General features: G+C 38.1%; 1 protein-coding gene and 1 long non-coding RNA gene across 12 annotated transcripts in view; one reads left to right on the top strand and one right to left on the bottom strand.

Annotated features, from left to right (window-relative positions):
• ZNF644 (zinc finger protein 644) overlaps positions 1–27,463 on the top strand; it is a 78,036-nt gene that overhangs the window by 19,440 nt on the left and 31,133 nt on the right. For 6 of the 10 annotated variants that reach the window (XR_013987210.1, XR_013987211.1, XR_013987212.1 and 3 more), the window contains exons 4-6: positions 19,603–22,612; positions 22,811–23,413; positions 25,893–26,015. Coding sequence is in view for 7 of the 10 variants with exons in the window: in XM_081008533.1 (XP_080864659.1) it covers positions 19,639–22,612; positions 22,811–23,413; positions 25,893–26,015 (3,700 nt within the window). In the remaining 3 variants the exon portion in view is untranslated. Of the gene's footprint in view, positions 1–12,649; positions 12,795–19,602; positions 22,613–22,810; positions 23,414–25,892; positions 26,016–27,463 lie in introns of those variants that run through there. The other 4 variants (XM_081008539.1, XM_081008536.1, XM_081008534.1 and 1 more) reach the window with 4 other exon arrangements.
• On the bottom strand, positions 2,315–12,997 carry LOC308478813. Of its 2 annotated transcripts, none has more exons than XR_013987304.1 (3): positions 12,922–12,997; positions 11,280–11,567; positions 2,315–2,551 (listed from the first exon to the last, which is right to left on the bottom strand). It is a non-coding gene; the product is annotated as an uncharacterized lncRNA (long non-coding RNA). The 2 variants fall into 2 exon arrangements; XR_013987305.1 differs by having other exon boundaries at positions 11,300–11,567.

Raw genomic sequence — 27,463 nt, 5'->3', positions numbered from 1 at the left:
TATTTGCAAGTAATATGCAAATAGGGCTATTGTGGTGGGCAATTCTGTATGTTAAGTAAACAAATACAGTAATTAAAAGTAATCAAGTAATTCTTGCTTTCATGGCAACTATTTCATAGAATGATATTCTAAGGGATGTGTTGGTGGAGAAGGATACATTCCTTTCTTTTCCTTCCATTGTATGTAACACACTCCTTGTTCCTTTTCCCCCATCCAAAACAAAGCATTGTTTTTCCATATAGAATGTGCTCCAGTTATGTTTATTTTCCCCTTTTCTAACATGCATCTAACACCATGCATGGCTTAAACTGCATGTTCAGATGTGGTTAGGGCAGTAAACTTTCCTGTTAAGAACTATTGGTGAAGATTTGTTCGTCCAGTGTTGGAGCATGAGTCTCCATAATCATGAGGTCTTGCAAGATCCATTTTGGTTGATTATCTCAATGCTTGGGAAAGAACAGTTCCGATATTTGTGAACATCGGCGAACTTCAATTAAATCTTGATAACAGAATTAATATGCAAGCAGGCCTCCATCCGAAAGGGATGTGTGTACACAAATTGTAAGTGATTACATGAAGAGTTATGTTACATCAGAGCTTTCAAAACTGCCACGACACATTAGTGTGTTGGCTGCACTGTGTAGGTGTGTCACACAAATGCTCCCCACGCTCTGGAAAGGGTTAGTTTAACCTCCAGCTTGCTAGTCAAACTGAATTACACAGTATGTAACCAACTTGAAAAGTTTGAAAAGCTCTGTATTGCATGAATGTAGTTGGTTTTTTAATGGAACAACTGGTGACTTTTAACTTAATAGGATGTGGTTGAGAGAGAGAGAGATGATTAGTAGATGTCAAATACAGCTTGATATCGCCTGCTACTGCATGATCGCCTTCAGCATTACTGCTACTGTTCTATATATTATGGGGCTGGAAAATAGTCACAAATACTTGTTGCTTTCCATTCTACATGGCAACATTTATATGTTTATATAGTTACCACCCTTTCTTCCTTGAAACCTTTGCATAAGGTCTAAGAACAAGTTGCAAGTTGAGAAGGCCTGCCTTAGGTTACACATTTCTGTTTTTTTTTTTTTTTTTAGTTTAGAATGCTTTGTTATATCAAATTCACACTGCTGCTCTTTTTCAGAAACAATTTTAGGTGGGTGTTAAAACCATTAACTCACTTTCTAGGGTGTTTATTTCTGAAATGTTGCTAGTTTAATTTGTAAGAAATTTGTCTCAAGAAGCATCATAAAACCTTAGCAGTCAGAACAAAGATCCATCCAGTTCATTATCCTGTTAACACCAAACATCTCTGGAATTCTTTGAGGGCATTTATAACAGTATATTACTACTGCTGTAACTGCTACTATTTTGTTGCTGACATTAACTAAAGTGCAACGTCCCTTGGGTCCTCATTGAGCTCATTGGGGAAGCCGGAGTATCTAGTTGTATTGTTAGTTGCCCAGCCTCACCATAAACATATCCATGGTAAACTGCTGCAGTAACTTGCAGAACTACACAGCAACAGGACTCTCCATAAATATGTTTGCCTTTCTAGAAATGTAGGGAAAAACCCTTTTACCAATACCCTATATACTCAAGTATAAGCCGACCCGAATATAAGCCGAGGCACCTAATTTTACCACCAAAACCTGGGAAAACTTATTTACTAGAGTATAAGCCTAGGGTGGGAAATGCTGACAGCAGCAAAGGCGGAGGAGGAGGAAGGAGCAGCCCAGAAGGGCTGCTTTCAGGCTGCTCGTTCCTCCTCCTCCACTGACAACAGCCTCTGTTGCTCGCAAGGGCAGGCACAGGAGCCGCGCTTGGTAGAGCAGTGGCGGCGGCAGCAAACAGTAAGTGGGACCCTCACTCGAATGTAAGCCGAGGGGGGCTTTTTCAGCATAAAAAATGTGCTGAAAAAAGTCGACTTAAACACGAGTATATATGGTAATTTTCAGATCACTTTTAAAGATTTTGCAGCAAAACTGTTTTACACACCAAATCCAAATTTGAAAGCTAAATGAATTCAAATCATAACAAGAGCCTCTCAGATACACATTTTTATGTGAATGAAATGCAGAGATGATGAAATATTTAAAATGAAATGAAATAGAAATCTATTCAAGAAAAGCTATGAACATACGTATTTTCCAAAAGAGTGTAGTTTTCAGGTTTATTTAAATTTAAGAGAGTTGTTATAACATGATCTACCAACGGTATCTTACATGTTGGAAAAATAAAAATATACATAGACAGAAGGTAAATGTTGATCTTGCTCCAAAAGCAAAGGGAACTTTATTCAGTTGTGGATATATGGGAAAAAGAGATGATTTTGGAAAATCTTTATAGATATTGTTTAATATTTGAAACCGTTTAATATTTAAAACTAAACTAATCAGTCAACTGATTGTCATCTAGAGCAACTTCCTTTGGTCTGAAAGCATGTCTTCAATCGGGATTGGTGCTGGAAGTGTAACTTTGAAGAGGCTAAATCTCTTTAACTGATGTGCAGTTGATTGTTTGTTGGAGGGGAGCTCCTTTGAAGCATCTGCAGTGGGGAAAATATTCCTTTAAAAAAATGGAAACAAATCTTTCCAAAGGAAGCTTGGAAGTCTGGTAAATTTTATGAGCCACTTTGCTAAATATACTAAATATATAAAAAATACTTTTAAGAAGACTAAGATAATATCAAAACACAGAGTATACTGTAAACGATTGTTTTATTTATTTCCCCCAACAATTATGACATTTAAGTTTAAAAAGCAGATTCACTTTACAGATAGGAAAAATTGTAAAACGCAGTGGCCACAAGCAAAAGCAGCGTTGAGTTGGATGAGAGCCCTACATATAAATATTATTTAATTGAAATCAGAATTAATTTAAAATTGCCCAAACTTCCACTGCAAAAGGAACTTAATTCACCTGGAAATTATAGGAACTACTTTCAGGTGTAAATATTAGATTTTTGAAATCAGTGAATTAGTTAATCTAAATTAGTTCATCGCAAGCCCTGCTCATATCTGAGAACTGAAAAGCCAGTTAATGTATGTAGTGCTTAACAAACAGTATACTTTATTGGCAAGTGCTGAAGTTATGCAGTAACCATTTCAGTATAGTTAATGCAGGAACTACACATTAATGAAATATAGGGTAATTTCAAGAGAATATCTTGTTCTGTCAGCTGACTTCCAGCTTCTGAACACAATGACTTGGATCCGAAGATCCACACCATTAGTTCTGCATGTCTCAGCAAACTTGGGGGTTATTTTTCCTCAAAGATCAGTCACCCTTTTCACAGCACTGGGTAAATTACATGAAGCTGAAGGGACTCTCGAAAGCTGTTTGATATGGCTGAGGAGTCTGCTACTAAAAAAGAGAGAGGTCAAATATAATTCTGGATGTGCCCAAACTGTTTGACCTGCTTAAAGTAGTTATTTGGATAGAATAGTAGAATTGTAGAGTTGGAAGGGATCCCAAGGGTCATCTAGTCCAACCCCCTGCAATGCAGGAATCTCTACCAAAGCATCCATGCTAGATGGCCACCCAACCTCTGCTTAAAAAACTCCAAGGAAGGAGAGTCCACCACCTCCCGAGGGAGACTGTTCCACTGTCAAACAGCTCTTAATGTCAGAAAGTTTCCTTATGTTTACCTGAAATCTCCTTTCCTGCAACTTGAAGCCTTTGGTTTGAGTCCTACCTTCCAGAAAGGGGGAAAGCAAGCTTGCTCCATTGTCCATGTGACAGCCCTTCCGATATTTGAAGATGGCTTTGAAGATATTTGAAGATGGACTCAACTTATGTTCTCACATTTTGGTTTACTATACACTTAGTACCAAATCAGCCTATTAGACAGTGCTATAGTTGAATGGTGATAGTACAGAGCATGTCATAATGCAGTGTGTCTCAAAATTTGGTCCCCAGCAGTTGTTGGACTACAACTCTTATCATCCCTAGGGATGATGGAAGTTGTAGTCCAACAACAGCTGGAGTTTGAGAAATAGTGACATAACGTTCCCTTTGTGTTTTTTTCTGAACCAAATTGTCAACGATTCTAAGTAGTTAGCAGTGTAGTAAAAGGACAGGATTAACATGTATGTAAACAGAAAATTTAGCTTACGCTAGGGATGAGGTATGTCATCTTTTTCACTTTGTATGTTTAAGCAAACTGATCTAATTTGCATTTCTCAAACATGGATTGGAATGCAGTTTTCCTTCAGAATTTTGAGGTACAACTACACTCAGCTCAAAAAAGTTCAAAAATGCATAAAGCAACTATTTTGGAGTAAGATATGTCTAGAAATTGATATATTGAGATGATAGATATTTAAATATGAATGTTCATGTGGACTTCAAAATATCATTGCAGCTAAATGCAGAAAAGGTACTGAACAGATTTACGATTGAGCATATGCAAAATTGACAGAGACTGGAAATAGACTGATCCAGTCATCCATATTTGCCCCTTGAGCTAGAGGAGGTGAACAGAATTGGCAGTTATAGAATATGTTGGATGAGGGAAACAGATGCTAGAAGTAAGATTGTCTGTTAGGTTAAGAGTAGAAAATACAGTCGTACCTTGGTTTTCAAACAGCTTAGTTCTCGAATGTTTTGGCTCCCGCCAAATGCTGCAAACCTGGAAGTGACTGTTCCAGTTCGTGAACTATTTTTGAAAGCTGAACATCTGATGGGGCTTCCACGGCTTCTGATTGGCTGCAGGATCTTCCTGCAGCCAATCAGAAGCCACGCTTTGGTTTCTGAATGTTTTGGAAGTCGTACGGATTCTGTTCAACTTTCGAGGTACGACTATACATTCATCTGATTATTCTGTGTTCAAGTGGAAATTTTGGTTGGCTAGTAAAACTTGCATCATTTAGCTACTGAATGTGATATGGAACAGGAATCATTTCAGCAATGAGATACTATCAAAAGTAACTGACTGAAATATAAACCTACCCAAATTTTGGTATACCTTTTTGTATGCTAAAAGACTGATACTCTGCTTCTTGTTTTAGGTACAGTTAACAATGAAGTAATTCCAATGAATTACTGACACATTTAGAGATCAGTCATGTTATGAACATTTTAGTTGGGCCTTCTAGCATTCATTGATACTTTCTTATGAAAAATCCCTAAAAGCTATTTAGCCACAATAATATGTAAATTAATGTTGGCATTTAAAAAAATAATTTTGGAGTGAATGAGCCTGATAAGATTTTTTTTGTAACAACTACTGAAATGTCATCTATTTGCATCTATTTAACTATTGGCTTTCCCCTTAGAGGCCTTCTAAATGAATGTTTTAACTTAGTGTGTCTATCTGACATGTACGGCTGTTTGATGTCAGATTGTTAAAGCTGATGATGAAACATTTTCAGACTTAATTTGCAGAAGGTGAATTCCACTTTGTGAGGTGGTTTGAACTGAATGTTGGATACAAAATGTGACTACCACTTGGTGGCAGTGCCTTGCTTCAAGACACAAGTCTTCATTAGCATTTTAATTCTGAAACTGAGTAGTGATTTGTGCAAGGGGGAGTTAGATGTAGGTTAAAATAAAACCAATATATATGTTAAAAGTGCAGAATTCTGTGAATTCAGAGATGGCCTTGAACATGTAGCATCATGGCCACACACATACACAAATCCCAGTTCTAGCTATAATGGAATTTGTGGCTTATCTGACTTGGTAGTCCACCTCGTATGCTTTCCAGGTGTGGTATCTGACTAAATAGAAGTATCTGAAGAAACAGAACCCCCCCCCCTTCTGCCCAGAACTGGCATGATAAGGAACTGGTTCATGTTCCACAAAGACTTAATAATCAGCATGGTCATTTCTGCTAGTGCTTTACTATCATTAGATGGACAAGTTTTTGTAAATTGCTTAGAGGTGTTTTTTTTAAAGAAATATAACAATCAAGTAGTATATAACTTTTTAAAAATAAATGAATTAAATAAAATTGGGAAGCACGTAGTCTGGGTATGTCTGGCAAATGAGGCTTAAAAGTAACCTACCAGAACATTCATACCTCTTTTTCTGATTTTCCATTTCTGATTAAACGTTTAGAGAGAAATCGTTATTTGCATCTGCAGGAAGTTTGGGTTGTTTGCATCTGCAGGAAGGGCTGCTTTCCTAGTGGTAACAGGCAAAATCACATCTGCAATAAGTTTTCAGTACCCCTCCCTCCTTTGGAAGCCAGTTTGTGATCAGTATTGTAGTACAGCACTAACTAAAAGCATTTCTCGTGTTCTTTTTCCCTATTCTTTGCAGTGGCTGTTTCACAAGAAACATTTAATTTGGACATGGCGGTAGTAGAACTGATAAGTCCATAAAAGTTATAAGCATTCCCTACCACCACCAAAGTAACCCCCACCTACTTGTCTGTTGAGGGATCACAAAGATACTTCACATTTTCCCCTTGCCTGTTGCTGATTAGCACCAACATTTAGCATCTTTGGGCAGCTGTCAGGGTTGCAGCATGCCGGCAGGGTTTTATAATTCTGCATGCTCTGCCCTCTGACTGAGAAGAACTTGGTGGCTGGGTCAAGCTACTAGTAAAATTTCTCACAGCACCTCTATGCAGCATCAGTCTGGGACTATGTGGAAATCTAAAATGGCAGCCTAGCCAATCAACTCTGCTACTGCCTGTCACTCCTGCTGGTTAGGGTGTGCCATATGTCCTCTTTTTCAAGGGTAGAAGCGTCATAGTGGTCCACAGTTAAAAGTAGAAGTCGCCAAATGTGTCCTCTTTTTTGCACTTCAAAATATGCCAACTCTAAGTTTGGATCCACTGACAGGAGAAAGAGGTTGAAAAACTGGGCGTCTTCTAGAATAAGTAGCACTTCATCAATAATTACAGTTTGTCACTATCCAGAGATTTTAGCATGGAGAGAACAAATGTTTTTAGATTTTTGGATATGCCCAATAAAAACAGAATGTATACGTACATTTGCTATGTATACGCACCCAAGAATGAGTCTGAAGCTCAGTTGAGTTTACTTCCAAAAACAAGGTTGAATTTTAAGTCTATCAATAGATAAAAATGGGATTTCATTTTAGTAGTCTGTTTTTTGTGTGCCATTTTCAAAACTAGAGCTTCACTGAATCAGGATTTTTGTGTGTGGAGCAGTGTTTTCTATGTAGACTCAGAGGTTGGCTTTGTTTACAGAAATTCACTATTGTGAATTTCAGTTTTCATGTGAAACAAGTATCTGGCAAAGATAAGGTTAAAATGTAAGGATATTTTTTGATAGAAAAAATAATTAATTTGAATCTCAGCAGTGCCATTCATACTTTTCTTCATAAATTTTTATCCGTAAATATTTGAGTATACAATTTCAAGGGGGTATCAGTGCTAGTAGTCTGTTGCAGCAAAAGCAACAAAGAGATGTGTGCTACCTCTAAAGGCTAACACATTTTATTATGACAAGCTTTTGTGTACTAGAATATCAGTCACAATATGATTAAGTGGACTCCAGTCCACAGAAACTTTTTTCAGAATTAATTTTGTCTTGAATATAGAGGGCTTTTTTCTCTTGACCCACTAGTAAACAGTAATATATACATTCCTGGACTGAAATAATTTAAGCAAAGACTTCTGAAAGATACATGTCAGGATGCAGATTTGAACAGCAGAGGCCATCAACATGCGCAGTTGCTTGGTTTGTCTGTGTATTCTTTCTCTCCCCCTTTACTAATCTACTTACTGTATTTATAGGCTTCTCTCTTACAAAGTTCTCAGGGATCTTACAGTAAAAATCAAATTAAATTACAATCAAACAGCAATAAAAAAAATGGCAAAAGGATAAACACAGCACAAAATTATTCAGAGAGCATAAACGGCTTAAAACTAGCAGATTAATAAAGCCAGAGAAAATAAAAAAGATCTTTTCCTGCTGCTGAAATGATACCCTGGAAGTAGCGTCTGACAGACGTATCAATGGGAGAACATTCTATCATGAGCCACCACTGAAAAGGCCTCTGTCTTATACGGTGTTGGAAACTGGGATAGAAAAGCTAGGAGCCAAATGGCTCTTGTGACCTGGGTTTGACAAGACTTTTTATATATTATTTTGATAAGCATGAACTAATACGCAATTCACATAAGTGACACATTGTTAATATCACATTTTTAACAGAAATTGTTTACACATTTTTAAATTGGTGTTTACAATAAAAATATTGGTACCATACTTCAGTTTTCAAAACACTCTACTCTTTATTGTTAAACTCCTTAACATATTGTCTACCCTTAGCATATACAGTGGTGCCCCGCAAGACGAATGCCTCGCAAGACGAAAAACTCGCTAGACGAAAGAGTTTTCCGTTTTTTGAGTCGTTCCGCAAGACGAATTTCCCTATGGGCTTGCTTCGCAAGACGAAACGTCTTGCGAGTTCTTGCGAGTTTGTTTCCTTTTTCTTAAAGCTGCTAAGCCGTTAATAGCCGCTAAGCCGCTAATAGCCGTGCTTCGCAAGACGAAAAAACCGCAAGACGAAGAGACTCGCGGAACGGATTAATTTCGTCTTGCGAGGCACCACTGTACTTCGAGGCTTCAAAGCACATACATTTAATTGTTGAGTGTCAGCCAGGTGTAAAAAATGGCATCCATACTTTTGGAGGTTCTCGCAAATGGAGAATCTTTAGGCGCAAATTGTGCTTGGCGCCCTGCTAATTTCGAAGCCTGCTCTTACAACCTTTTGCCACATCTTAGTTGGTGGAGGCATTCAGGGAAAAGCCTCCAGAGAAGATCTCATGTTCTCGATAGGGACCATGGTGAAAAGCCTGAAGGTCCTTGCTCAATTGCACTTTTACTGAACTGAAAAATAGCTTGCTTCTGGGGATGCCTTGCTACACAAATAGTTTTAGGTTGCTTTTGGTAGCTCACCAGGTAGTAAGCATTTTATATTGTTATAACAAAACTGTTGTTTTTATACCTCTTAGAAGTCAGACTAAAGCTTACAATGTATAAAGGGTTGTTTTTTAAAAAATTTTTTTTACAAGAATGAAACCTCATTCAACTTCTTATTTATTCTATAACCATTGTGAAATGTGGAGGGAGGGAAGTTACCTTGCAGAAGCATAAATCTCTGCACTGACAGGAATCTTTCTTAGTATTGCATTGGATACAAACCTAAAACTTCTATTTTCAATCAGCTTTCTTTTTTAGCAGATCAGATTACTTACACATTTGGCTGGTCTAATAAAGGTATTGCCCTACTGGAGTTTTTGGAACATTACTACATTTGGTTGTTTTTTATCACTGATCATGTTTGATTTTTCTTTCATTTTTTTGTGAACTAGTATTATATAGGCACTATATAAGTATCTCTTGTTTTGATCTTAACAGCGGCTGATACTGAAAATGCCGCTTCCGTTTTGGATGTTTTAAAATTAACATAAAGAATGGATGTTACAGAAACATCTAGGGATGTGGCCTTAAATTATTGAAATTTATACTAAACGGATCTCTCAGCAATAGTAAGTGCAACAAAAATTGAGTATGTAATAAGCAAAAACTTGTTAGCAGCTTTAATGAGTGTTGAATCGCAGCTAGAGGAAACTGCTGGTTATTTGCCACTGAAAAGATATTCATTTTAAATATAGTCATGTGACAAAGGTGCATACTAAGTAAGTTCTTAGTTCAGAAAACAATTTTTTTAGTTCTTGACATTTCACTACTCTAAATGGAAAACTCTATAGTGTTAATTTAGCTTGAGGCGCTTTTACCTTTTACAAATAGGTTGGTTTTGTTAATGGAACATACATAATGCATGCTACTTAAGTTCAAAGAGAAGAGCCCATCTTTTTATAGTTAAACTTTAAAGGCTCTGGTAATGTTGAGTTTTAAAGTACTTGTACCTGTTGTTAAGAAGTGCTTAACTTTGTTTTATTCTTAATGCTACAACATCAAATGAAGTTTTCTGGGTAACATCTCTGGCAATTAGAAGTATGTAGTCTCATTTTTGGAGGTCATGGAAATACTTCATGTATGCTCAAAGGAGAAAAATTAATTTGACAAATGCTCTAGGGATTCTTAAGTGAACTATATATATTTCTCATGCCAAACTACTTCCGAAAACGAATACTACTTTATGTTCAAAATCTTTCTTGCATATTAATCACTGACTTGGAACTCTGCCCTCCTTATGTTCGCTGCTCCTGATTCAAGTTTGCAGTAGAAACTAGCATGTTTTCATAGATTTGAGACCTTTTTGACTTGTAGTTGCATGAACACCATAACACCACGGGAAATATTCTCATATAAACAAGACATCACAACTTTTTAATCCTTTGTGCCCTGATAACATGAAATTGAACTTTTAATCCAATTGGTAAAGGTAAAGGTACCCCTGCCTGTACGGGCCAGTCGTGTCCGACTCTAGGGTTGTGTGCCCATCTCACTTAAGAGGCTGGGGGCCAGCGCTGTCCGGAGACACTTCCGGGTCACGTGGCCAGCGTGACAAAGCTGCTCTGGCGAGCCAGCAACAGCGCAGCACACGGAAACGCCGTTTACCTTCCCGCTATAAAGCGGTACCTATTTGTCTACTTGCACTTAAGGGTGCTTTCGAACTGCTAGGTGGGCAGGAGCTGGGACCGAAAGACGGGAGCTCACCCCACTGCGGGGATTCGAACCGCCGACCATACGATCAGCAGGTCCTAGGCACTGAGGTTTTACCCACAGCGCCACCCGCGTCCCATAATCCAGTTGTTAGTGAGCACCAAATCACTAACAGTTTTAAGCCTAGTGGCCTTAGTCCATTATTGATAATGTGATTGAGTGCTGTGGGCCATCACATATTTAGTGGGGTAGGAGAGCTGAAAATATTGTCAATGTATTTCACATCTGGCAACCAATGCACCTTTTGATTTCAGATAAGTACATGGGTAGATGAGTCTGAAAAGCTTGGGACACAATTTTTTGGGGCCCTCTAGCTTCTGTGGTTGGTTCATTTACCAGAAGTAATGTATTTAGTGTTAACTCTGGAAGTGTATACTCGATTTTGACCAAATGAAGCCTCGTCTGCCCATGTACTTTCTGAAACTAAAGGGGTACATTGGTTACTAGATGTGATTTTTTTTCTAGCTCTCCTACCCCACTAATTGAACCTTTCCTAGAATCAGCCTTTGAGGATTCTTCTATTGACACTCTATTTCGTCTGACTACACTCTGCATAGACAGTCACCAAAGCTGCTATCAACCTCAAATCCCCCCACCCACACAAGCATAATTTAGAGCTCAAATTTCTTACAGATTATTGTGCTTTTGTTAGTGAATTACCTGCTTGAGTAGTGAATTACCTGTAACAACAACAGCTGCAACATTTTTTGCATACCAACTGCATTAAGCAGCATATGCGTAATCACCATATGCATGAGTTGGTCAGACAAAACAGTTACATGAAATGCATTGTTACTGTGATTCTCATGTCTTTGACAGAGATGACACCTGCCCCTTTTCTTGATGGCAGGCCCTATCATTTCTGAGGTGTCTTCTCTCAACTTGACCAAGACCAGTTGTCTGTGTTTCTAGAGTCCAGTTAGGATTTGATGAACTCAAGTCCCAGGTCTGTGAGGAAAGAGAGAGGTATTTGGGGATGTTCACTCCATTGTGGTTTCAGTTTCCAAGCAATTTCAAACAATGTAGGCATTTGAGCAGGCAATGTCTAATAGATTGGAGAAACGAACTTTGGTTGCTGTTTGATTATATATTTGGAAGCGTATCATTACAGGTATTCACACCACCTTTAGTTTCAGTATAATAAAGGATGATCTCAGGCTTAGGTTTGTGGTCTGAGATTGCTGCTTTTTCATTTATTTTGTATAAATATATACCCCAACCTTCTGATACCTGTGCACCACTTAAAGTGGTGAACAACAATTAAAATCAGCCATAAAATACAGTTTTGAAGAAAGTGTCCGATTTTACAAAGCTGCTTAACCAAGTCATGCTGTTGATCTCTTTAGGTTGGTATTGTCTGCACAGATTCATAGTAGCTGTCCAGGGTTTCAGACAGGTATCTTCCCCAGTCCTACTTGAAAATGCCGTGGTCTCAACCTGGGACCTTCTACATACAAAGCACTTAACCCACCATTGAGTAATGGTGTGCTGTTGAGACTTCAGGATTTTCAAGGAATGCCTTAGGCCTTCCTTCCTTCCTTCCTTCCTTCCTTCCTTCCTTCCTTCCTTCCTTTTTGATGTGCCAACCATAGTCTGGTTTCCTCTTAGCTAATCCCATGGACAATTAAAATGTTAGCAATTGTTACTTTCCATCCAGAACCCTGTAAATTTGGTGTTGGTATCTCAACCATTGTCCTGAGTTTTTCAACCACTGTCCATTCTTTAGTAAGAAAACTTATTTACTTACTAAAAACATTTAGGCCAATCTGAGGGTGGGGCACCTAATAATTAAACAATTTGAGAAGGGATAACCCCTCTCCTACAAATATACATCAGTAATTTTAAAACAGCAGAGTGGTTGTACTACATTGTTCAGCATCACAATCAACAAGTCACAATGACCTAAGAGACAAACCAGGTGTTGATCTGGTGCTGAAAAGAAAAGAAAATTAGCGACAGACATGCCTCAGGTTTAGAGCTGTTGGGCTGCTTGATTATAAAGATGACAGATGCAACTCTCAACTGCATATTTTGGAAAACTTACTGTAAACAGAGGGAAGGGGTCATCTAAAGGTTCTTGATTGAGAGCTGCCATTAAGCCTGGCCACCTGCTGAGGTGAGGACACAAGCATTTGCAGATGCAGTTAGGGTGAAAATGACCCCCAAAGCAAATCAGTAAGTATTGTTCAACAGACACTCAGCAAATCACAAAGATGAATTGGGGAGGAGGTGGGTGCACATAAAAGTTAGCTTTTGTGTGATGGGAAAAACAATGAAATGAATGTAAAGGGGTGCTGTAAACCTGTTGGTTCAACTGATTCCTGACGCCATATGTAGTGAGTGATCTAAAGCAGGGATGTCCAACAGGTTGATCGCTGGGTCCCTTTCCCTAGTGTTGGTAAACTAGAACCCAGGCCCGCCCCCTCGCCCCGCCCTCCATTGTTGCACGATCTGCCAAATGGAAGGTGGAGTTTACTCAGAGAGGCTGTTTGTCTCCTCAGTGATCTGTTGGTGAGTGGCTGTTACCCTTTCTCCCTAAAAATGGCGAACAGCTTAGCCTTGAACTCCCCAAAAATGAGGCTTTTCTTCTCCCTTAAAAAGCTCAACAACTCTGCCCTGAACCACCTAAAAACGGGAGTAGTTCACCACCAGTTTTTAATTCTGTGAGTAGATCGCAGTCTCTTGGGAGTTGGCCACCCCTGATCTAAAGGAAAGTGAGTAATTTGTCTATTATATTATGAAAATACAGGGTTTTTTTCACTCTCTGTGCACTTTCATCACAAATCAACTTCATGAGCCATGCTCTGAAATTGGTTTTCTTAAACCAATCATATTTAATAAGATCACGGGCATTTTGGCCATGTTTGGACAACCTACAGTTAATTCAAGATGGAAGTGAAAGCTTTCAAGTTCTTCCTTGTGGCTGTTTGTGAGCCCAAGTTTGGTTCTCATAACACTAAGGCACAGATTACTGTTGTGTCTAAATAGGACTGATAGTATCATGCCTTCTGCCCATTCAAGAGCTACTTCATCCTTTATATTAGAGCATTGTATGAGAAAAGTAAAACTAAACCACTGACGCTCGTTCGTGTGATAGCAAATCATGGGTTAGTGTTGAATTTGAATTGGGCCCATGGTAGCATTAGCATAACATTCAGGTTTGGGTACTGCTGGGTGGTTCCCTGTGGTCTGTTTATATTTTGACCTTTTTAAATGTAGGCATGGATTCAAAGGGGTCCTTACAGAGGCAGCAGGTGTGTTATGTTCATGGAGGGGCTTTTGTACTGCTCATGTTAGAGCATTGTATGAGGACAACAACGGAAGCATGAGGACAATAACAGAACCTGCCTGTTATAGCACTGTATCAACTTTTTTGCTAGTACTTGCACAAGCATTTACATAGCTGCGCTAGTGGCTATTTTCATTCTGCTCATGGTTCTTTGGATCCAACCCATGGTGCTTTCTAATTGAATATGACAAACCTTTAACTGTAACTGCTAGTGGGCAACTAGCATATCATTTAATTTGGTTATGTGGCTAAATGAGCTAGCATTTGAATGAGGACACTGTTATCGTTTGTGTAACCATATTACACGGAAAAGGTTGCCATTATGAAATAGGTATTCAGTGAATATTAACCTACTTGTAATAAATACAATTAATAATGTACATAAAAGAATAAAATTAAGTGCATTTTGTTACAAAGAATTCTTAATGAACAGAAAGTGGGCAGCATAGATATGACAGGAAGGTTGAATCTAATCTGAATTACGAAGTGACCTAGGAAGTTTGCTCAGAGGGGATTACAGAATAATTATGTTAATATGCAATTATCACCTCATTTCTTCTGTAGTAACCTCAAGATGTAGTGTAGTAAGGGTGTTATAGCAAGTGCTGATAGTTTGCAAAAATACTGATGTTTGAGATTTCCGAGACAATGAGACTAGCCTGAGGCGGTTAAGTGATGATCTGTCATCTTGAAGACAGATCTGACCTTTGTGCTTCATTTCTTAAAGCTTACATTATATGGCTACAGGCAGCTATAGCTGCAGAACTCATTAAGGGTTCTCCCCCCCCCCTAAAATTGAAATGTTTATGCAAAAAACGAGGATATTTTAGAGAAGTTTGTTTTTAGGTTTTGAAAAGGAGAAAATAGAGAAATGGTTATTCAAGCATTGCAACACTGAGTAGTGTTACATTTATAGAAATCTGAAGTAAATCTAGGTTTGTAGTTGGAGCTACCTTCTCTTTAGGATTTTGAATAGAAAGCTAGCAGCACGTCTCAGGTGTTACAGTTACTCTTTAATGGTTGTCCTATCGATGTTCAAAGTGCAAAAGAACCCCAGTTGATGGAAGGCTCTCAGATCCAATAGAAGCTTCCATGAGTGGAACTTGGATTTTTGCTGCTCCCCCCTTTCCTTTGCAGCCCCCCCCCCCATATGCTCCAGATCAGGGGTCAGCAAACTTTTTCAGCAGGGGTCCGGTCAACTGTCCCTCAGACCTTGTGGGGGGCCGGACTATATTTTGAAGGGGAAAAAAGAAGAAATTCCTATGCCCCACAAATAACCTAGAGATGCATTTTAAATAAAAGCACACATTCTACTCATGTAAAAACACCAGGCAATCCCCACAAATAACCCAGAGATGCATTTTAAATAAAAGGACACTTTCTACTCATGTTAAAACACGTTGATTCCCAGACCATCCGCGGGCCAGATTTAGAAGGCGATTGGGCCGGATCTGGCCCCCAGGCCTTAGTTTGCCTACCCCTGCTCCAGATCATTGAGGGGACCCTTTGAACGGCATGGGAGGTGATGGAAGAGGCCGCAGGAGGGAAGGGGGAATTGGCGAGCCCTCCTTCTGCTGGATTGGAGAACCTTTTGCCAATGAAGGTGGACACAGCTGAGGAGTGTAGGCTGAAAGCATGCTTTACTCAAATAAATCTTTACTAGATGTATTTCCCTCCAGGCTGAAAATAATATTGAAATGTGTTGATGTGACAATTCGAGGCATTTGCTGATGACCTGAATGGGTTGGGTATTATCCCTCATAACTTGACAGAGGAAGGAAGAGCAAAGAACTCTGGGAGGCAGGCCCTCCAATTTCTCTCTCTTGCCTGATGGATCAGATCCGTTTCCCCCATTTCTGGCTGACCTTTCTTTAAGCTTAAGTTCTTCTACTTTCAAATATTCTTTTTTACTGATTGCTTCTGGTGCTTTCCGGTTCCCTCTTATTCCCCTTTCACTTTCCTACTGTATTTTATTTCTGACTTTACTTGTGTTTTCCTTTCCTCCGCTGAGATAAACAAAAAACATTTTTTAACGTGGTGCTTTGTCACATAAGATTTTAGCCAAAGTGTATTGTAAATTTCTAATGGATTCAGTTGTTGTTTTTTAAGATAAAACGTTTGCTAAGGAAAGATAAGCATCTGTCAGTTCTACTATTTTGAAAAACAAGCAAGTTGTAGCTTTATAAAAGGAGTTTGGTGGATTGTTTTTTTAATGCAATCTTACCAACATGAAGCCACATTTCACACAACAGGACTTACTTCGATACATAGGGTTCAATAGCATACTACCTAATTCCTGGCTTTCGTGAAATGTCTGCATAACTTAACTTCTTTATTTCTTCTATGTAGTAACAGAATCTTGTTTCAGCTGGCATCTCATTATTTCTTATTTTCTCAAACAGAGTTTTTCCACACAAATATTCTTTATTAATCTTAATTTCATATTGAACAACAGCTTGCAATAATACAGAGTGCACATTTAAAAGTGAATCCATCAATCTGTATTTCATTATTCTCTTGCTCCACAAATTGTCAAAAAATAATACTGTTTAGTATTGGGGGGTTTTTAGAGTTAAAATTAAACTAAAGGCACCCTGGGCCAAGAAGCCAAATTCATAATTTGTGTGGATTTAAAAGGGCAGTTTGTGACTTTTACAATCACAATTTTAATTTCGTACCAAAGTCTGTACTGCAAACCTTTTGACATCAGAAGTGCTCTGAAAAAGTCATAAACACCATGAAGTCCATGATGTCAATTCCACAATCTACGCTTGCCCTCTCAACCATTTAGGTTGAATGACTATGAACTGAACTATCATGACTTATATGGACCGCAGATTGGATGTGCAGTAAGCCTGCAACTTAATTTGGGGTTACGTTCTGGGGATCCCGTCTAAAGCCAAAATCCCATATCGTCCAAACACATTGGGTTCATTGGTGGCTGGGATTGTCAAAATGTTTTAGCCTGGACACCTACATCATTCCGCCGCCTTTTATTTTTATAGAATTTTTTTGGCAAGCACGTAAAGCTGAATGCGCACAAGTTAAATGCATGTCAGTTGTGGGCTTACTGTACTGCATCTGATCCAGCACTGACTTGGTTTTGGCACATGCGGAAACATCTCTATTAAAAAAAACTTCTGGCTTCTTTTGACAGATAAAATCTGTTTTGATATTAAAATCTTTCTGTGCCTACAAGTTGGTTTAAATTAAAAATCTGAGTCAGTTGAAAAGGCCTCATTGCTTCTGAACAAAATTCTATGTGGTTTAGACAAAAGGGTTATGTTTAGTTATTAACCTCAGACAATATTGTCTATAACAGTCATACTTTTTATATGTATAAGGAGAAACAACATTTCATGCAGACTTGCTTCAGGTTCTCTTGAAACCTTTCTGATAATGATAATTGCAGTCTCCAAGCAAATATGATATTCTTAGTTTACCACCCTGCTGTTCAGGGGGTACCAACAAAGTTGCTTTAAATGGGAAGCGTCTGTTCTTTCTCTGAACCCCTAACACCAGAACAGATGGATAGAACATGAAACGTGAAAGGTTTTACCTCAGAGGTGGCAACAGTGAAGCCACTCATTAACACTGAATTTACCACTTCGTTAGCAACGTTGCTTCCTGTTGAGAAAAGCTAATATAGACTCTCAAATTGACTGAGCATACATTTGTCTACTTCTGTGAGTGTAATAAGTTGGAGAAAATACAAATCTTTCTACTGCATAAACATCACCAAACATCTAAAACTTAATTCCTGTACTTAAGTTTTCAAGATACCTTGGACTTTTGCTTTCATTTCTCTAACATTTTATACTGCGTTTTAATAGTACTTTCATGCCCATTTTTAACCTTTGTCTATGTGATGTTGTAGTTCCTACTGGGTGCTGCATTATCACCATTTTAGGGTGATAACATTTAGTTCAATTTATTAGAGGAGTCTACTTTTATTCATTTAGAAACCTGTTAATATACAAATGCAATGAATTTTAAAAGCAAAGTTATTAAAACTTATGTATCACTTTATAAAGCTTAATGAAGACTAGAGTGTAGATAAATTTCAAGATATTTCAGTGCAAGATCCTTAAATATTTGACTTTGTTTTCAGCCTCTCATCTGTATGAAAACATTGATGATTCAATACTTAAATAAATTGAAAGCATTGGCCCGAATTTAATCAAATGGAAGACTGCTAAGTGCTATAACAATATAGCAACCTTTAAATGTTTTTGTATTTGGAAAATGAGTTAAGATGATTCTGCCAACCATAAATGATTTGTCTGTTAAGTAACTGAGAAACTTTAACCTTAGTAGCGTTAAAGTATTGCTTTATTGTGCGATAATTGTTGTGCCAATTTCATTGGTTAGAAAGCAGGTTAGGAGCAAGACAATTTATTGTTTAGACTCCTTGCTGACTTGTCTCACTTAAAATATATTGAGAGATCTGTACCTATTATCTTGGAAGATTTTATCTAAAAATGTCTAAGAATTAAGTCACAATTGTTGAGAACCAGAGAGCCATGTCAGGCAAGGATGACACTTGCGTGTAGCAGGGTGAAGCGATGTTCCTTATGCAGCACCATGAGGAAAGGATAGGTGCAGGAATTGGTATCTAAATGATGTAGCAAGACTTTTAAGAATCTGTAGGCCACAGTGGAGAATATGGAATAAGGTGGAGTGATATTAATTGGAGTAGGAGCTGAGAAATCAGTGTTAAAATCAGCCATGAAACTCACTGTATGACCATGTGCCAGTCACTGTCACTCACTCTGATCTGCTTCACAGGGTTGTTGTGAGGATAACATGCAGAAAAGGAGACTAATGAATGTCACATTGAGCTCCTTGGAAGAAGGTGGAATGGATACTGATAAATAAGGAACAGCCAAAATTAAAAGTTCAGGCAGCTTGTCTCTCGTTTTCAGTTGGGGGCAGGTTTGGAATCATGAAAACGCCTATCTTAAAAATCAAATTAGGGACAGAATCAGAATATTCAGCCCCACCCCCAAACACTGGACTTCACATGTAGGTCCTCAGCAAATCCAGTCCGTGCCTGTAGGTGCTGGATGTGTACTGAAACACTAAACCATACACATAAAGATTTCAACTATATTTATACTTAAAACATGATAGAGAAATTGGTTTTTATCAGGCTGAAAACAAAAAAGTTGAAATTCTGTTTTCTTTGATCTGTCTCTGATTTAGTGGCGGGAATAAAAATTTAGGCTTACTTAGAGTAGACCCATTGAAATCAACGGGGCCATGATACAAGTTTGTAATAACCAAGAGTTTTGTGGCATGCTAAAAGATTGTTATGGCATAAGTCACAATGTAGTTTGGCAGGTCCGCTGTATGTCTGGGTCTAACCTAATATGTTTTTCTGCTTTCCTTTAGGAGACTTGTAAAAATTGTTGCTTTTTCAGTATTCATTAGAAGTAACATTTATAACTTTTCCATGACTCTTGAGACGTGGGTTTTTAAATTTGGCATAATTTCCCCTGAAATTAGCTTCTTTAATTAATAGTGTGTGTGTTATATATTAGTGGTCTTACAGTGAATGGTCAGCTTAGTAATGAAAATGCTTTTTAACTGATCCAGATTTAAACATAAAAATGTTTGAAAATATTATAAAAACTGCCTGTCTCAGATACATAGAGAAAATTTCTAATAAGGATTTCTTTTCTTTTATTCTAGCATAAATGTGCTTAATGGGCAGAGCAGACCAGCAGTATGGATGAAACGGAGATCGATACTCAGATCATTGGTGCTAAAGGACTGCTAGATGACAGCAGCTTCATTTCTGAGAAGCAGAGCAGCATTCTCAAATCACAAGAGAGTGAAACATCATTTCAGAAAAATACGTTAACTCTGCCTGAAGAGCTATCAAGGGACAAGTCTGAAAAAGCCTTAAGCGGAGGCCAAACGTCTCTATTTATACACTCTAGTGCTCCTACTGTTTCAAGTGAAAACTTTCTTCTGCCTACAGGAACTGCTGTTAATGGACCAGTTTCACACTCCACTTCCATTATGAAGAAAGGCAGCATTTCATTAACCACTGCACAAACTGTGGGCCATCAAGCAGATTCTTGCTCCGCTGGGACGGTGGCACATGATCACCAACTTCCCACAAAGACTTCAACCCAAAATTCAAGTCCACACCAACATTTGTTTTTGTTACCTGAAGCAGCTCATGCTAAGAACCTGACACATTCCATAAAAAATCTACCTCCCTCTGCTTCAGTTGCTTGTGACACACAGCCATCTATACGAAAAAGCATAAAACCAGATAGCACTTTAGTAAGCCAAGTAGACATGTGTGAGGATAGCAAAAGTTCGCTAGAAAAAGATGGCGGTAGCAAATCACTAACAGCCACATCCTCAGGTACAGGTGACTTCAGAACTGAAAGTGATGCAAACTGGGACCCACAGAAAGAGTTTATAGAATTTCTCATGACAAATGAAGAACCTGTAGAGAAGTCACCAGTCCAGCCTAAAGTGGGTGTACCAAAAAGGAGGAAAAGAAAGATGGATGTTAGCAAAATCACACGTTACACTGAGGACTGTTTTAATGAATCAAATTATACTCATGACAATTCAGAATCGTTAGATACTGAGTTTTTGGAGCAGAGTGAGACTCTACAAGTGATAGAATCTCATAAATTTTCTTTAGCAAAAGTGAAGCCTGAATCAACAGATGAGGAATTGGAAGTTGTAGATGCCATTCAACAATTGATTTATAACCCAAGTAATAAATGTGCAGGTGGTACTTCTCCTATTCACACTAGCACTTTTCTTTCTAATACTCTGTTAAACAAATGTGAACATGATGAATTGGAACCACCAACTAATTTCAGTACTGATGAGCCTTCATTTTATCCCTGTACAAAGTGCAATGTGAATTTTAGGGAAAAGAAGCACCTGCACAGGCACATGATGTATCACTTGGATGGCAATAGCCACTTTCGCCATTTAAATGTTCCAAGGCCTTATGCATGTAGGGAATGTGGTCGGACCTTTCGAGACCGCAATTCCCTTCTTAAACATATGATAATTCACCAGGAAAGAAGACAGAAACTGATGGAGGAAATTCGTGAATTGAAAGAGCTTCAGGACGAGGGTAGGAGTGCACGGTTACAGTGTCCACAATGTGTATTTGGTACCAATTGTCCCAAAACCTTTGTGCAGCATGCTAAAACCCATGAGAAGGACAAAAGGTACTACTGCTGTGAAGAATGTAACTTTATGGCAGTGACAGAGAGTGAACTTGAATGTCATCGAGGGATTGCTCATGGGGCAGTGGTGAAATGTTCAATGATCACTGCAGATATAGCTCAGAGAAAATCACAGAAAAAGGCATTAGCGAAAGATTCCTTCATGGAATCGTCCAAAAAATCAGCTGACTATATGTGCAAAATGTGTCCATTCACTACATCAGCCAGAAGCATTTTGAAAAAACACATGGAATACCTGCATCCAACATCGTGCATAGACCCTTTTGGTAGCCGACTTAGACTAGAAAAAAGAAAAGGTCATATTATAGAAGACCCTTTAGATTTTGGCAGCAGGACTAAACATTTCATCAAACAATCATCTGCCTTTCCAAAGAACTCTGTTTTAAAACAAGATATAAAAAGACCATTTGGCTCTGCATTCCAGTCCAGTAACTTTGCAAAACTTCACAAGAGACCCCCCAGGATACAGAAGGCTCGGAAAAGCGTTGCACAGTCAGCTGTAAGTGTGTATGGTCATAGCTCTACAGACAAGCCTATTTTGAATAGAAATAGCACTGGCCAAAAACCTAAATATTTGCATCATTCAGGAAAGCAAAAGACTAGCGTCAGAGCTAGCAATAATTATTTATATAGATCCAAACATGAAAACAATAGGATTAAAAAATCTAGCAGCCCTTATCTTTTACACTTAAAAAGGGAAGCTGCAAGATCTGTCAGGTCCTTACCTTTATTATCTTCAAGTAATTCTCATAGATTTATTATGGATTCTCTTAACTATGATGCAAAAAGACCAGGAGTCTATAAAGATAAGCATGTAACTGTAAAAAGGTTGGTTAAAAGATCCAAAAATGAAGGCTCTGTAAAAGGAGATGATTTGGACAGTTATCCAGACTTTCTACATAAAATGACTGTTGTTGTTTTGCAGAAACTTGCTGGGAAAAAAGACAGCTATGAAACGGAGGATGAAAGTTCATGGGATAATGTTGAACTGTGTGATTACACTACACGGTCTATGGAGGATGACTCTTACAGTGATATTAATCAGGAGCATGTAAACCTGTTCCCTTTATTTAAAGGTAAAATGGAAGAAGAAACTGGTGGTAAATCCTCTCTTAGATATGAGCAAAATGACGGATTTTATTTTGAGTATTATGAAGATGGCGAAGGTAGCAATTACCTGCATGATTTTCAAGATCCTCATAATTTAGAAAACATAGGCACAACATTGCCAAAGCATAACTCAGTTTTCCATTGGACTGACTTATCGCTTGAGAAAAAAAACTGTCCATATTGTCCAGCAACTTTTGAAACAGGTGTTGGATTGTCTAATCATGTCCGTGGGCATCTTCACAGAGCTGGGTTAAGTTATGAAGCCCGTCATGTTGTCTCGCCTGAGCAGATAGCAACAAGCGACAAAATGCAGCATTTCAAAAGAACTGTAACAGGAACTCCTGTTAAACGCGTTAGAAAAGGTAAGATTTTTCTTTCCTTATCCTATTTAGGGGGAGCGGGGTGTATAATAATGTGGTTGCAGGTCTGGCTCTGCTACATCCTGCCTCTCATAATAGCTTTTATTTCCATCCATGGTAGAAACTTTTAATGTCTATGTTTTAAGCAAGCTGGGTCCTTGGTGTCTAACAAATTGATAAATGGATGGTTTTTCTTTTTAGCTATTGAGAAATCAGAAAGTTCTTCAGAACACACATGCCAACTCTGTGGAGGTTGGTTTGACACTAAAATAGGATTATCTAATCATGTTCGAGGACACCTGAAAAGGCTTGGTAAAACCAAATGGGATGCACACAAATCTCCAATCTGTGTTCTGAATGAGATGATGCAAAATGAAGAAAAATATGAAAAAATCCTGAAGGCATTGAACAGTCGGCGTATTATTCCCAGACCGTTTGTCGCTCAGAAACTTTCATCAAATGAGTTTTTATCTCAAAATGTTATACCTCTTGAAGCATACCGCAATGGCCTAAAGACTGAAGATATATCTGTATCTGCATCAGAGGAAGAAGGGCTGAGTTTCCTCAATGAATGTGATGAAGCAAAATCAGTACTACATGATGAAAAAAAAAACCAGTCAGTCACACTGATAGAACTTTTGAAAAATAAGAGGTTAGGAGAAGAAAGAAACCCTGATACCTCTCCTCAAAAGATCCATAATCAGACTGCAAGAAAGAGGTTTGTTCAAAAATGTGTTCTTCCATTAGATGAAGACAGTCCTTTGATGTATCAGCCACAAAAAATGGACTTGACTATGCAGTCAGGTAAGAGGCTTGTTACAATTTTAATAACTTGGAAATACATTACAAGATAAATCCCCCCCGCCACCCCAATATTCTAAAAGTAATTATTTTCTTTGAGACTGTTTTTCCCCTTTGCAAGGTTCTAGACAGAGAAATATTAATGAAATTAGTTTTAACGTTAAAATTGCCTTAGTTTTCTGCATACAAATTGAGTTCTGAAAAGAGAGTAGCTTTTGCTCCGTAATGGCTCTTGAAGATGCATATAAAGAGGAAACGAGAACGTCTACTTAGCAAAATATGGTATCACTTAAATAGCAGACACATCTGGGAGAGAGCCCCTTGATCTTTCTTAGGCTGTAAGTGTTGCAGATATATAATCGGTTCATAGTGTTAGGATTGTTCTTTTATCTGGTGTAAGTGAATGCACGACTTACTGGTTAACCGGGTGATGTGTTGTCTGATCTATGCCTAGATTTTACACCCTGTCAGAGTAACTGTGATGGCCATACCCCCTGAACACAGCTGTTGCCGTCAACACAAAATCCTTAAAAGTTTTAGATACATCTCTTAGAAATCGTGCCAACAATTTTATTCCTTTAGACTACTCCCCCCCCCCCCCTATTCTAGCATAGTTTTAGAATGCTCTTCTGAAAGGTGTCTTTCAGTCTTGGCTGTCATGGCTCCGGAAAGCTCTGCTCATCTCCTCCAACACCTCTGCACAGACCTTATTGCAGCTATCTTTTCTCAGTCTAGTTTGAGTGAACGATTTATGTAAATTGCTCTGCGATGAAAGTGCTTGATCTTGTCTTATACCCTTTTATCGTTTTGCTGGTACTTAAAATTATTACAGTGTGGTTGATAAAAGTCTTGTTCACTGAGCATTACTTGATTTGCAGACCCATGTGATCGACCTGTTGCTGTGTAGTACCGCTATGGACTGTAGGTAAAGAACTGAATGTTAATATTGCCATATAAAAACCCTGGATAAGTGAGGGTTTTTTTCATGGGGAAGCATTCATACATTTGAATCTATCTACAGTCTGAAGTTCCTTAATATGGCAACAGGAACAGCACATGAGGCCACTAATTCTGTCTTCTACTTTTGTCTGGTTAGGCACTCTGTCTTCACACCAAATTTTGCCTTAGGTGACCATGGTCATAGATCATGGGGACTGAAAATATCAGTTAACTATATATATATATATAGAGAGAGAGAGAGAGAGAGAGAAACTTTAAGATCGGAGCTCCCCCAATAAAGTTTATTTCTTGGACAAGCTTCACATAAACTTGGAAGATGATGTTCAACTACAGCTTGTTAAATTTGGAAGTAATGTGCTACTTAATGTTAGGTAGCCTGCCTTCTAGGTTTCACTAAAAAAAGCTGCTTGCATAATACTAATAGTTACATGAATAGAGCCCTTAAGCTAATTGTGGTTAACATAGCATTTGACAATTAACTCACTCTCCTACTTCAGTTATTTAAACTTTTATAATTTTAAGTCTGTTTTTTTTTTAATATTTTCTCAAGTATATTATGAAACCCAGTTTTAGTGTATATTGCAGTAAATCTAAACTTTGGTTTTTTCATGTGTTGGAAGCAGCCCAGAGTGGCAGGGGCAACCTAGCCCAGATGGGTGGCATATAAATGTTCTTATTATTATTACCTGACAGGATTCTTGTTTTGATAAAAAAGCTTTCAAATAAATGAAAAACCTTTTCCCAATTTGTTGAATGTGTTGTCTAAGACAATATATTTCTGAGGACAGTGAAAATTTTGTGCCTCTATGAAAGTAAAGTTGAGAAGAAACCATTTTTATTGGTTTCTTTGTCTGAAACAGTGTAGTATGGTTTGACTGTGTGTTCTTTCCTGCGATGTTTGTTGATCATTTATTTAGCACAAAGATTTTAGCAAAAACTACAAATCATTAACTTTCATTATTGATTGCGCATTCAGAGTAATGAAGATAAAATGCACCAAATAAAATGTTTTGTCTAACAGCTGTGCAGTGGTGTGTTTTACCACCTTTTCCTCCCAGCCTTCATCAGCAACCTAATTTAGTATTGAGCCTTTTACAGTCTTGTGGGTAAAACACTTTAATTACCACTTTGTCAACTAGACTTTATAATTCTCTTTATTGGGAACATTAGAAGCCTTGAAACTTCTTAACAAAACTGTGCTATTCAAATTGCAGAATTGTATTTTGGGTTTAGGAAATAATCTGTGCAATGTGAAGATAAGCAGGAAAGTGATAATTCAAAGAAGCTTAGGAATTCAAATCATGCCTTCCATTTTTTTTGTACAAAATAGCATGTTTCATGCTAAATGTCACATGCAGAAGTAATCGCCATGAGCTTGGCTCTTTCTAGTATATGAAATAATTACGTTGATGATGTAGTGAACCTGCGTAAAAGCAACTTTTAATACAGAATTTTCCAAAACGCTTTTGAGAGTTTCACTTTTAAAGAGAGAACTGGATTATAGTTTTCTTTTGAATGATAGGTATGCCTGTGAAGCTTAGAACGTGTGTGCATTGCAATACGGCGTTTACAAGTGCTGTTAGCCTGTCCAACCATTTGCGCGCTTATGCACGAAAGAAGAGTGCTGGACTTTTGACTGGGACAGGTATGTTTGTTACAGATGTAAAATCAAGTCTGTCTGTATACGTTTTCCTCATCAGACTTGACAGATTCATATGCTAATTCAGTTGACATTTAAAATTTTCTGAAACAGAAGTTGAATTTGAGAAACAGAACTTTTAGCAACTTGTAAACTTACGTTGCTAATGTCCATTTTTTTCCCATGCCTGGTTTTTATTTTCATTGGTTCATTTTAGATCCAGCATTATTTTCATGTGTACAAACAGTTGAGAGCGGAATGCCTTTTTGTTTTCTGGCTAAATGCAAAAGGAGCTGCTTTTATAAATGAGGGAGATTTTCACCAATTATTTGTTAGGTGAATTGAGAACAAGCTCGGATAAACATAGACAATTATATGTGGTACAATTTTCAGCACATCATGTTCAACAAAAACTACTCTTATTTTCTCCCATATATTTATTATCAGTTACTTTTTTTTTGCTTTGGTCTTCCACAAAATGAAATAGTAACAACAAAGTGCTGCTGTGTTTTGTGTATCCATTTGGTGCTTTATACTGTACTTGGATTTTGACAGTGATGGGACTTTTATATAAATCAGATCCACCCAACTGCAGTAGTCTTCAACTGATGGGCCCTGACCCACTATTGAGTCACAGTCTGATCTAAGGTGGATTGCAACCACAATGCAAATACTTAAGAAATGGGTCCCAAATGAGGGTTCTCAAATTGAAAATGCTGAAGACCACTGGTCCAAACAAAAGGAGATGTTATCAGACTACTTGTAGGGTAGTCAAACTTTCAGTGTATAAACAATCCCCTCCTTTCAAGTGCAGGTGCCCAAGGCCAGCATAATTTAGGAAAAATTATTACTATTTCCATTCAACAGCCAACCAAACTAGTGTTCTAATCTGTCTCCTAGCTTTCAAGCCTGCTGAGTTGTCATGGCTATAAAGTTGTGATCCTTAAGTGTGATAAAGGAAGCGTGCTCTCCTTTCCTAACCCATAACCGAGCTATGTTGGGACTGCCATTATCCGTGGTTAGCACAAACCAGGGCTCATTTTATACCGGAATTTGAAATCGGGTTTGAAGCTGGCTTTCAATTCCTGGCCAAAAGCAAACCCTAGATCGTGCTCACCGCAACCAATGTCTGCACCAATATGACTTCCATTAAGGCTGCTATAGTGAAATGGAGTGCTTAAGAGTTGGGGCTGGGCGTTCTCAGTCCATGATCTATTCCTGCTCCCTTCATGGGGTGGTAACATTACATTGGCTTAGGCTCCGAGGTGGCTTATAAAAACACTGTAAATGATCAAGCACTTAATCATAAACTGTCTAGTTCTTAGAAGTATGATAGGTTCTTAATAGCAGGCTTGTGTTATTGTAAATGTCATACTTTGCCATAACACTTGCAAATGGATACACATTCAAAATGAATTGGAATACTTTTAATTTATTGCTTAGTTTCATAGGTT

Source organism: Podarcis pityusensis (assembly GCF_964106645.2).
Source record: "Podarcis pityusensis genome assembly, chromosome: 6".
NCBI lineage: Eukaryota > Metazoa > Chordata > Lepidosauria > Squamata > Lacertidae > Podarcis > Podarcis pityusensis.
This window is presented reverse-complemented; position numbering and strand designations above follow the sequence as displayed.